General features: G+C 41.9%; 1 protein-coding gene across 3 annotated transcripts in view; it reads right to left on the bottom strand.

The window, feature by feature from the left end:
- LUC7L2 (LUC7 like 2, pre-mRNA splicing factor) overlaps window positions 1–12,824 on the bottom strand; it is a 60,394-nt gene that overhangs the window by 37,952 nt on the left and 9,618 nt on the right. Inside the window, exon 1 of one of the 3 annotated variants that reach the window (XM_049775044.1) lies at window positions 6,836–7,426. The exons of the other annotated variants lie outside the window; for them this stretch is intronic. Within the exon in view, the coding sequence (XP_049631001.1) occupies window positions 6,836–6,887 (52 nt within the window). The 5' untranslated portion in view covers window positions 6,888–7,426. Of the gene's footprint in view, window positions 1–6,835; window positions 7,427–12,824 lie in introns of those variants that run through there. 3 annotated transcript variants of the gene reach the window in all.

Raw genomic sequence — 12,824 nt, 5'->3', positions numbered from 1 at the left:
GGATTTTATCATTTACATTAAGTGAGAAACATAAAAAAAAATCTTGCAAACATTGCATACACACTGCGAGTCCCCACTGAACCCCAGACGCCATTTCTTCCACTATTTTGTTCCAGCTGAATGAAGTGTCTCCCCTTTGCTGCTGGGAGGAGTTAAGAAAGGGTAGAATAAGGTGTTTAAGAGCTGTACAAACCTGGAAGAAGGACTTACACACCAGTCAAACAAAGGCACATTGCCTAAATGAAACGGTAACTTTAATGCCTCCTCCTGCACCTCCAAGTTGTATGGAGTCAGTCTGCTACATCATTGCCAAACAGGATACATTTAAATTAATTAAATCTTGATATAACAAAATACACCTTCTGAACAACAAAAGCTTCCATCTTGCTCATCAAACTTGCCTCTACTCAAAACTTTAAAGAAACTGAGGTAAAGAAAGACAACTAGCTCAAAAACAAAATTAAAATGTTACTTTTTCTTAGAGAATGGGGGAGAAAAAACTGTTCTTAAAGATGTCCCTAGATAAAATGCTAAGAAATTTGAGTGGTTTATTTTGGCATTAAATTGGCATCATCACCAAAGCATGAAAATCTATTGGTGAATTACTAAGGCAAGAACTGCTGGTACCAAAATTGACGGTAAATACTTCTTTACATGAACATGCCAAAACCTCACTTACGAAATGATTAAACAGTTCTTACATGAGAGCAACAAAAAGATTATTCTCAAGAGATTCCTATCTTGGAAGAGTTGAATTCAAAATCAACTACTGTGACTTTTAAGGGAAGAAGACAGGAGATTTTGTTAAAACTTTCTGCTGGTTTTTGGAGATGCCTCCCAAAGCATGCTTAGCAAACCAAAGGCCTAAGGATGCTTTGCTGAGAAATGAACAGTGGGAGGCTGCAAGCAAGCCTCATGCCTTACAAACTGCTCTAACTCTCTGGATCCTCAAGTTATTGTGATTTTGGTTAGAACATTTTAAGAACACTGCAGTTTGTGACTGGGCATGTAAACAAGTTTCATTTTGGGGCCAGCTAGTTGCTCAGGCTACTTTGGGGTCAGGGCTCATTCCCACAGCATGGGACTGAGGGAACTGGGAATCAAAAGTGGGGCTCTCACATGCATGTACTTCAGCCCTCTATGCCATGTTCTGGACCAGAGAATATGTTAAAAAAAAAAAAAAAAAAAGGAGGGGGACCCAGATCAGATCCCACAATCTGGTAGTGGCCAAATATTATCCTGGCAGTGAGTGCATGGGGGTGGGGAGGGAACGACAGTGCCAAGGAACAAACCTGAGCCTCCTACATGCAGAGCCTGCAAGTCCAGTCCTTTGCTCTCTCTGGCAAGGGCATATCAAAATTTAAGTCACTGAGAGCTTCATGGCAGTGTCAGAGCAGTTCAACAATAGGTTTTCTGGGGCCCAGAGAGATAGCACAGCGGTGTTTGCCTTGCAAGCAGCCAATCCAGGACCAAAGGTGGTTGGTTTGAATTCCGGTGTCCCATATGGTCCCCCGTGCCTGCCAGGAGTAACCCCTGAGCACCACTGGGAGTGACCCAAAAAACAAAACAAAACAAAACAAAAAAACAAAACAAACAATAGGTTTTCTGGAAGACTGTCTTTAGTTAAAGAACAAAAAAGGGGCTGGAGAGATAGCATTGAGGTAAATTGTTTGCCTTTCATGCAGGAGGTGATCAGTTTGAATCCCAGCGTCCCATATGGTCCCCCCCCCCGTGCCTGCCAGGAGCAATTTCTGAGCCTGGAGCCAGGAATAACCCCTGAGCACTGCTGGGTGTGACCCAAAAACCACACACACAAAAACAAAAACGAAAGAAAATTTTTTTCATGTAATGTTTATGCCTGCTACTCTAATAGGTTCTTTTAATGAGGACCTTTTCTTTTCTTTTTAAACACAACTTCTTCTGTTCCACATTCATTAACACATCTGAAAAGTTAGTGATAACTCACGGCTCGGCGAATGCGGGGCCTTTCTGACACTCCCTTGCAGACTGAAGTAGGCAGGCATAGATACATTGAACCTTTACAAATAAAACAAGGGGCCAGATTGTTCAGTTTGTATAGAATAGACTGCCAGCAATTTCAATACAGCATCTAGAAGTAATGTTGACTCTAAAGCTTCTTGTATATGAACACAAAACAAAACAAAAAAGGTGAATAAAACTGGGGTATTTTGCTTTCCTAAAATATTGACTTCACAAGTACAACCCCAGGGAAGAATGATTACAGATAAAAAATCAAGACTGCAGGCCTAGAAAGTGAATTAGAAGTCAACCAGAGTTTCACAGTGTCTTTCTTTAAGGAGTTCATCAAGGTAAGGGGGAGGAATGGGCTCATCCTAGGATAGTATACTATAAGAAAGCTCATACCAAGCTGGCAATGCCATACATGGCAGAGGCTTTTTGCTGGCTAGAACATGAAAGGACAAGTTCTATTTGAACTCTGAGCCCAGTTTATGCTAAGAAATGTAACATACAAAATTGTAAGGGCAAAAACAAAACCCCTCTGCATATCTAAAAATCTCCTTGCTCCCTACAAATGCCTAAGCTTTTAGCTTTTTGGTATGCCATGCCAGCGGTATTTCCATGTTCTTTCAAACTGATGGCTCTAAAATATTACAAGTCAGCTCTTAGGATAAAATGAAATGCATGTTGTACTAAATAAATATTTTGATAAGGCAACTAATTGTTTTGGGAAGGACCCAACACCCTACAGTGCTCAGGGGTTCTTCCTGATACTGTACTTAAAAATTACTCCTGGGAGGCTAGGAGGACCATTGGGATATCAGGAATCAAACCTGGGTCAGCTTTGTGCAAGGCAAATGCACTAGTCAATGTACTATCACCCTGATGGCACAGTAATCAAATAAAATATGAACAATTCCTAATATTAAGTTAATAATATTTGTTTGCTAACTTCTAAAAAATAGTTTTTAAAGAATTAAAATTAAAAAACATTAAAAAATAGTACCCGGGGGCCGGAGATATAACACAGCGGTGTTTGCTTTGCAAGCACCTGATCCAGGACCTAAGGTGGTTGGTTCGAATCCCGGTGTCCCATATGGTTCCCCATGCCTGCCAGGAGCTATTTCTGAGCAGACAGCCAGGAGTAACCCCTGAGCACCGCCGGGTGTGGTCCAAAAACCAAAACCAAACAAACAAAAAAAATAGTACCCATAACTATAAAAATAAGAAACACTTCTTATGGGGCTGGGTAGGTGGCGCTGGAGGTAAGGTGTCTGCCTTGCAAGCGCTAGCCAAGGAAGGACCGCGGTTCGATCCCCCGGCGTCCCATATGGTCCCCCCAAGCCATGGGCGATTTCTGAGCACATAGCCAGGAGTAACCCCTGAGCGTCAAACGGGTGTGGCCCAAAAAAACCAAAAAAAAAAAAAAAAAAAAGAAACACTTCTTATAAGCTCCAAAAAATTTTATGACCATTCAGTGCAGAGGAATAGGATATGAAATGCATGTTTTATATACAGCTGATAACTTATCACAATAAAGCTACCAGTCTGTATATTATATATTATAGAAAACGTTTTTTATTGTAAGAGACAAAATTGATTAATATTATAGAAACTTAAAAATAAATAGCCCCTAAATAATTTGAGATATACAAATATCTTAAGAGAACCAGTTAATGTTTTTAAAGTATTAACTTTTATGATCAATATTTTGACAATTTGGCTATTATCACCATGCACTATGGCATGGAGGTATACTTTTGCTAAACCAAGATTTATTTAAAAAGAAAATACTAGTAATTCTGCTTTCTGACAGACATCTGGCCCAAACCATGTTTTTTCAAAACAAACTAGACAAAACAGTGCCCAATGAAATTTGAAAAAAAGAGGGTGAGGATGTGGACTTTAATTGAGAACAAGAATAAAACAAATCTTTTTACAACATAAGGAGTTTTGGTTTTTCTTTTTGTTTTTGGACCATACCCGGAGGTGATCTGAGGTTACTCCTCACTTTGAACTCAGAAATTGCTCCTGGCAGTCTGGGGGGCCATACTGGATATCTGGGATTGAACTGAGGTCCGTCCTGGGTCATCTATGTGCAAAGCAAACGTCCTACCTCTGTGCTATCGCTCTGGCCCCCATAAAGAATCAATCTTTATGTTTAGCATTATTAGCATTATTGGTTTTCTGAGCATACATTCACATAAAAAATAACCTAAAATATTGGGGGGGGGGGGAAGAAAATGCCCTGTCTCAGTTTCAGTAACATTAGACTCTAGTCACAGAATCAAACCTAATGGGTTTAAAGAGAATACAAAGGAATATAAATCAAGCTCTCAACCCTTATGAATTTTATTAGAAAAACAGAAATGAAGAAACATTTCTTTAACTGATTTTTTAAACAAAGAAACATGTAATATACTATACTATGGCAAGGTAACAAGACCCAAATGTCAAGTGGATGTTTCAGATAGAACTCCAGGAATCATACAACTGGAGTCTCAGGCCGAAGCAGTGGTGCAAGTGGTAGAACGTCTGCCTTGCACGCACTATACCTAGGATGGACCTTGGTTCGATCCCCTGGCATCCCAAATGGTCCCCTAGCCGGGGCAATTTCTGAGCAAATAGACAGGAGTAACCTGAGCGTTACTGGCCCCCTCCCCCCCCCAAAAAAAAAACTAGAGTCTCAGCCAAGGTCTGAAGAATTTAGAAACCTTCATATACTAGGAGAAGCCATGATCTAAAGGAAAGAAACTGAGAGGAAGGGAGAAAGAACATTTTAAACTAAAGTAATATCTCTAAAAAACTTAAAAAGGTAGAAAAGTTTGGGAACAGTAAGAAAATAGCACATGGCTTTTGGCAAATGGTTTCATGATGAGTGGCCAAAATATTTTTAAGTACTATCTTGATTTCTTAAATAATGTTTTCACGAGGCCGGAGAGATAGCATGGAGGTAGGCATTTGCCTTTCATGCAAAAGGATGGTGGTTCAAATCCCAGCATCCCATATGGTCCCCTGTGCCTGCCAGAGGCGATTTCTGAGCCTAGAGCCAGGAGTAACCCCTGAGCACTGCCGGGTGTGACCCAAAAACCAAAAACCAAAATAAATAAATAAATTAATAATAATAATAATAATAATAATAATAATAATAATAATAATAATAATAATGTTTTCACATTTTTCTTCAATTCAGATTTTCAGGGTGAAGTAAAAAAAAAAGTTTCATGGGGGATATGGGGGGTGGTGGTAGAGAGTGCAATAGTACACTAGGGACCGTGTTTGCCTTGTACATCCTGGATCCTTGGCCAACCAGGATTCCCCAACACCCTATATGGTCCCTCAAACACACCAGGAGTGATCTCTGAGCTCAGAGCCAGGAGTAACACCTGAGCATTACCATGTGTAACCCAAAAATGAACAAACAAACAAAAAAAGACAACAACATGGCAGGGCCTGGAGATACGATAAAGCAGGTAAGACATTTGCCTTTGATGCACCTGACCCAGGTTCAATCCCTGAATTCCCTGATTGCATTCAGAAGTATTTCCTGTATGTAGAGTCAAGAGTGATCCGAATATCATCAGGTGTGACCCAAAAACTTAAACGAAAAATGGGGGCCAGTGAGGTGGCGCTAGAGGTAAGGTGTCTGCCTTGCAACCGCTAGCCAAAGAAGGACCAAGGTTCGATCCCCCGGCGTCCCATATGGTCCCCCCAAGCCAGGGGCAATTTCTGAGCGCTTAGCCAAGAGTAAACCCTGAGCATCAAATGGGTGTGGCCCAAAAAACCAAAAAAGAAAAAAAAAAGAAAAGAAAAATGGCAGGGGATGAAGATAGTACAGTCAGTAGGACACTTGCCTTGCACTCAGCTGACTAAATGGTGCCCCAATCCACCAGGAATGATCACTGTAGGCAGAACAAGAAGTCAACTCTGAGCAACACTAGGCTAAGAAAAAAAGCCACAAAACAAATACCCCAAAAGGTAGATATTAGACCTAAGTATTTGTATTTTTAAAAGGGTGGGGAGAGCTTGGGATAAGAGTAATAGTACAGTGGATAGGGCACTTGCCTTCCACAAGCTGACCTGGGTTCAATACCTGGCATTCTTTATGGTCTCCTGAGCATAGCTGGGTTAGCCCCCAAAACAAAAATAAAGTCCTACCATAAAATCATTTTGTTTCTCTGTCCAATAACTTCCACAATAATAGAGCTTTCTATATAATTGGAATGACAAGTTTTTAGAAATAAAATTTATCAAGAATCATGGCTGGATTTCTTCATTTGAATGTAACAATCAAATCTTCTAGTACTAGAATTTCCTACCAACCAACTAACTTCTAACAACTCTCTCGTCTTCTCATTTCAATCCCTTTGAGTTTCATGAACATGAAAACTTATTATTTATTTAGGAATACCTGAGTCACAGGTATACAAAATAAAAAACAGAATAAGATGTAACATAGAGGCTTATCCACCCAAGCCATCATTTTACCCAGGAAATAACAACAATGTCACTTTCTAAAAGGTGGCTTCTGGCCAAATAGTACTCAAATACTATTCCAGAATCCCTTCAAAGGGTCTTCAAAGGGTCAGGAGGTTAAATACCCCCCCCCCCAATTCCCAACACTGCTACTATGGGCCCCACCTCTTCTGAAACTGACTCAGGTTTAAATTGTAGTTAAACAACACTTTCAAATCTAGCTTATGCATGCCTGGTATCATTTAACATGGTTCATGTTCTTTCCCAATACCCACCCACCCCCTACCCCTCCAGTACCACCCTCCTCCCTCCCAAACAAACATTAAATAAATTTTCATGATTTAGGTGCTATTTTAAAAACATCAAAATGTTACTTTACCCATTCTCTCCGATGCTCCCTGTATGTGTTTAAGCTGTGAGTGGATGACCATGCTATGTGATCAAAACTGTGAAGGCTAAGCAAAAGTGAACCGAGTTTAGTATTTCAAAAGAACCTTAGAGTCGGTAGTATTTGACATATATAAACTGATATGCAGAATCCTTATTTACTGCATATTATCGGGCATTAATAGCAAGCAATCTATGGAAAAAATTAACAACCAACTAATCAGTATTTCTTTTATACAGAATTAGTAGAGCTTAGCTTAGGAAAGATGGGAGAAAAATTCAATAGCAGACAAAGCAAATGGAAGCATTCTCTAATTTACAAACAGGTCATAGAAGAGTAAGCCCTCCCCCCAAATACACCTGTTAGGTCACCTACTGGGGCAGGCAGGCACAATTCCTCCAAAACAAAATCAGAACGCTTAGTGAAAAGGAGAGCCAAAACTAGAAAGATATGTATAAGTAAGTTTTTTAAGCTTCTCACTGCTCCATCTCCTTGAATGCTCAAATGAAAACTGATTCCATTCTCATTACTATTCCTGACAAGAGATACCCAATACTTTGTGAACTACTTAACTATCCATGGACCATCGCTATGCTCAAACAGGGGAAAAGGGGCCTTCAGAAAGATCCAAGTGGGCCGGAGAGAAAGCATGGAGGTAAGGCATTTGCCTTTCATGCAGAAGATCATTGGTTCGAATCCCAGCATCCCATATGGTCCCCCAAGCCTGCCAGGAGCGATTTCTGAGCACGGAGCCAGGAGTAACCCCTGAGCGCTGCTGGGTATGACCCCCACCCCCCAAAATAAAAAAAAAATCAGAAAGATCCAAGTAAACTTCCTAAGGAAACAAAGTCCCAGAAAGGACTACTATTACACAGTAATTTTTTTTGGGGGGGGGGGTGGTTCGGGCCACACCTGGCAGCTCTCAGAGCTTACTCCTGGCTGTGTGCTCGCTCAGAAATCACTCCTGGCAGGCTCGGGGAACTGACCAAATGGGATGCTTGGAATTGAACCTGGGTACGACCCAGGTCAGCCATGTACAAGACAAATGTCCTACATCTGTGCTATATCTCTGGTCCCCTACACAATGATTAGTATACTGAATAGGGCCACTTCTACAATTTCTCAAAATTTCTCACCAACTCTAACTCACCCTCCCCCATCTACCTTTGTATTCTTTAACATTCAGTCTAGGAGCCATGATAGTACAGCTGGTAAGATGCTTGACTTGCCAGTGAGTGGACTGGGTCCTAATCTCCAGCATCCTCCCATATGGTCTGCCTAGCACTGGCAGGAGTGATCCTGAACACACCTGAACAGAGTCGGGATTAAGCCCTGTGATTAGACAAGTGTGACCCGGAAAATAAAAATAAAATAAATAAAAAATAAACTCCAGCCTAATATTTAAGAAACTCCTATAATTAACTTTTAAAAATCCTAAATTTCTCAAGGGAGAAAGTACTGTTTATTTTTATTTACTTTATTTGTTTTGGGCCACACCTGGCAATGCTGAGGTTACTACTGGTTCTGTGCTCAGAAATCACTGCTGGCAGGCTCGGGGGAACATATGGGCTGCCAGGATTGAACCCAGGTCAGCTGCGTGCAAGGCAAATGCCCTAGAACAGTGCTACCGCTCTGACTTTATTTTTAGTTCCAAAAATTCCTCGAGAACCAGAGCACTAGCACAACAGATAAGGAGTTTGCCTTGCACATATACAACTCAGATTCAATCCCCAGCATCCTATATGGTCCCCAGAGCCTCCCAGGAGTAACTTCTAAGCACAGAGCTAGTACTCTGTACACTCGAGCACTGCCATGCTTTGTTTGCTTTGTTTTGTTTTGGTTTTTGTTTTTGGGCCACACCCATTAGCTTTCAGGGGTTACTCCTGGCTATTCGCTCAGAAATAGCTCCTGGCTTGGGGGACCATATGGAACCGTGAGAGATCATGGGCCCCTTTGCCTTTTTTTTGGGTTGCCCACTCCCAGCAATACTTATGGAGCTAAGTCCCAGCTCTACAGTAACTCTTAGAAGTGCTCAGGGGATCATATGGTACTGTGGATAGAATGGGAATCAGTGTATACAAGCATCTATTGTTTTTTGGGGGGAGGCACACCTGGTGGCGCTCTGGTGTTACTCCTTGCTCTGTACTCAGAAATTGCTCCTGGCAGGCTCAAGAGACCCTATGGGATTCTGGGGATCGAACCTGGGTCCATCCCATGTCAGCAGCATGCAAAGCAAACGCCCTACTGCTATGCTATCACTGCAGCCTTTGTATACAAGCATCTTAATCCTTCCTTATACTCATTCTGGCTCCCTCACTGCCATGTTTTAACTTTATTATACTAGTTTTTGGCCAAAGGCTGCTACCAACTCAGTGTTCAGGGTCCGTGCAACATTGGAGATACAATTCAGCCTCTTGGATGCCAGCTTATTCGGCTATCATCTCCCTTTATGCTTTATAAACAGTTAACATAGTCTAATATGTTTCAAACTTTTTTTTTTTTTGGCTTTTGGTTTTTGGGCCACACCCGGTGATGCTCAGGGGTTCCTCCTGGCTCTCTGCTCAGAAATCACTCCTGGCAGGCTCGGGGGACCATATGGGATGCAGGGATTCGAACCACCATTGGTCCTGGGTCAGCGCTTGCAAGGCAAACACGCTACCGCTGTGCTATCTCTCTGGCCCCATGTTTCAAACTCTTAAGAAATATACGTATTATATTAAGAACAGAAACAACCAATTACAGCTTTCTCCTTTCCAGATGTATTATCATATCTTATAACAGAAACTAACTCATAATGTATTTTAGATATATTAAAGCTTTTCTTTCCCCCAGAAAATGCAAAATATGTTCAGTCTATCCTATACTTATCAATTTCAACCTTTCCTATAGTCCTGTAGATGTATAATATATTACAAAGTTATTAATATCATTACCATCATAATTTCCATGTAAGTTCAACACTTTTATTTATTTTGTTTTGTTTTGGTTTTTTTGGTCACACCCAGCAGTGCTCAGGGGTTACTCCTGGCTCTACACTCAGAAGTCGCTCCTGGCAGGCTCGGGGGACTATATGGGATGCCAGGATTCGAACCACCGTCCTTCTGCATGCAAGGCAAACTCCCTATCTCCATGTTATCTCTCCGGTCCCAACACTTTTATTTTTTATTTTTGGATTTTGAGCAACACTGGGAATGGTCCAGGATTACTACTGGTAGTAATAAGGGAAGTCTAGGATTCCAGGATTGAACCCAGCCCTGCATCAACCACATACAAGGCAAACAATCTACCTGCTGTAATATTCACATTTTAAAAAATCAAATGTTAGCTATGAAAAATTCCAAGACAAGGTCATTCTTGCTGGGTATGGCCAAAGATTAATACTACTGAAGTATTTTTCTTTTTTTTTTTTTTTTTTTTTTTTTGGGTCACACCCGGCAGTGCTCAGGGGTTATTCCTGGCTCCAGGCTCAGAAATTGCTCCTGGCAGGCACGGGGGACCATATGGGACGCCGGGATTCGAACTGATGACCTTCTGCATGAAAGGCAAACGCCTTACCTCCATGCTATCTCTCCGGCCCCTGAAGTATTTTTCTAAATATATTTGCTCACTTTTCTTTAACATCAATGTTGGGGCTAGAGAGAAGAATATAGTAGATAGGGTACCTGCCTTGCATTCAGCCAACCCAGGTTCAATTCCTGGCATCCCACATGATCCCTGGAGCATTTCCAGGAATGATTCCTGAATGCAAACAGGTGTGGCCAAAAAAAAAAAAAAAAAAAAGTAACAAAATTTCATAAAATAAGACTATGAAACAACATTGGTATGAGGAGAAAGAGGTTCAGAGTTAACAGAATGCTGATGGAACTATAAGAAAAGAAACACTGGGGCCGGGCGGTGGCGCTGGAGGTAAGGTGCCTGCCTTGCCTGCGCTAGCCTAGGACGGACCGCGGTTCGATCCCCCGGCGTCCCATATGGTCTCCCAAGAAGCCCGGAGCAACTTCTGAGCGCATAGCCAGGAGTAACCCCTGAGCGTTACCGGGTGTGGCCCAAAAAACAAAAAAGAAAAAAAAAAAGAAACACTAGGGGCCAGAGCGGTGGGGCAAGATGTAAGGTGTCTGCCTTGCGAGAACCATCCTAGGACGGACCTAGGTTTAATCCCCCAGCATCCCATATGGTCCACCAAGCCAGAAGTGATTTCTGAGCACATAGCCAGGAGTAAACCTGAGCGTCATCGGGTGTGGCCAAAAAACGAAAACAAAAAAAAAAAAAAAAACAAAAATAAGAAACACTAAACGGGCCAGGAAGGTGGCGCTAGAGGTAAGGTGTCTGCCTTGCAAGCGCTAGCCAAGGAACGGACCACGGTTCGATCCCCCGGTGTCCCATATGGCCCCCCCAAGCCAGGGGCGATTTCTGAGCACATAGCCAGGAGTAACCCCTGAGCATCAAACGGGTATGGCCCAAAAACCAAAAAAAAAAAAAAAAAAAAAAAGAAACACTAAACAGTTCTATTCTACCTTTGGCCTCAACCCCATTTCTCTTATACAGAGCCTGACTACCTGTTGGAGTCAACACCATCATTTTTGCAGGCAGTGAAGGGCAAGTAGAAAATCTATCAACGTATTTCTCCCCTAATACGTTATAAATTAAGTCCATAAGGGCCCAGAGAGATAGCACATCGGCATTTGCCTTGCAAGCAGCCGATCCAGGACCAAAGGTGGTTGGTTCGAATCCCGGTGTCCCATATGGTCCCCCGTGCCTGCCAGGAGCTATTTCTGAGCAGACAGCCAGGAGTAACCCCTGAGCACCACCAGGTGTGGCCCAAAAACAAACAAACAAAAACAAACAAGTGTGTGGGGCTGGAGAGATTCCAATGGGCAGCACTTGCCAATGCATGCAGCTGACCTGGGTTCAATCACTGGCAACCCATATGGTCTCTAGTATTAAACCTTTGCTAGGAATAAGATGGGAGTACCACCAGTTCCTGCCTTCTGCTGCCACCGCCCCCCCCCAAAAAGGGTCGGGAGAAATAGTAGAGCAGGTAAAACTCTCGCCTTGCACACCAACCCTATACTGCAGAGGTCATCAAATTGCGGCCAGCAGGGCAGCCTGCCTAGGACATTTTATCAGGTCCCCTGAGTGCTTTTGCCACTACTCTGTCCTGCATAGCAGCTAATTTGTCCTAGACAGTGCGCATGTATGGGATGTGCGTCCAACTCTCCAACTCCCTTCGTTATCTCTCGACTCCACTTTTCAGTTAGGCAGTCTTAGTCCTTCAAACTCTGGCTTGCCAAAAGCAGGCCCATAATTCCCACTGAAATATTAGTAAGTTTGTTGATTAACTTTACTTGTTCTTCATTTTAAATATTGTATTTGTTCCCATTTTGTTTTTTGTTTTTTTTTTTTAATTTTTTGGTGTCTTTTCTATTTTGGTGGTGGTGGATGGTGATGGTGGACCTTTTTTTTTTATTTAAAAATAAGATATTTTTAATCTATTCTTAGGAATTTGTTCAGAGTTGTTTTAAACTGTAGTCCAGTTATAAGTCCAATGGTCTGAGGGACAGTGAACTGGCCCCATTTAAAAGGTTTGAGGACCCCTACCATGGTCTCAAGAGACAGGAATGGTCCCAAATCCAAAAAAACCATAAAATGTGGGAAATAACAGGATCTCTTTCGTAAGCCCCCTGGAGGCACCTTCCTTCAAAAAAAATAAACATGCTGCAAGACAGTCCCCTCAAGACTTTCAGTCCCTCTAGAATTAGTTACTATTTTGTTGTAGTTAAATATAAACAGAAACAATAAACTTAAAGAAAAGGAAGAAATAACCAAAACTCAGCAATCTAGGGTTTAATCGGCAGTTTTTGCTACACCAACTCTATCCTAAAGCAGGGGTGCCAGTGAAATATTTGAGTCCAACCCTATTATAAGACAGGAAAGACACGTAAATCTCTCTTCGACTACATGCAGACTATTTGCCCACTGG

The sequence above is a fragment of the Suncus etruscus genome, chromosome 1 (assembly GCF_024139225.1).
Source record: "Suncus etruscus isolate mSunEtr1 chromosome 1, mSunEtr1.pri.cur, whole genome shotgun sequence".
NCBI lineage: Eukaryota > Metazoa > Chordata > Mammalia > Eulipotyphla > Soricidae > Suncus > Suncus etruscus.
The sequence above is the reverse complement of the archived record's forward strand: the minus strand, read 5'-3'. Positions and strand labels throughout refer to the sequence as shown.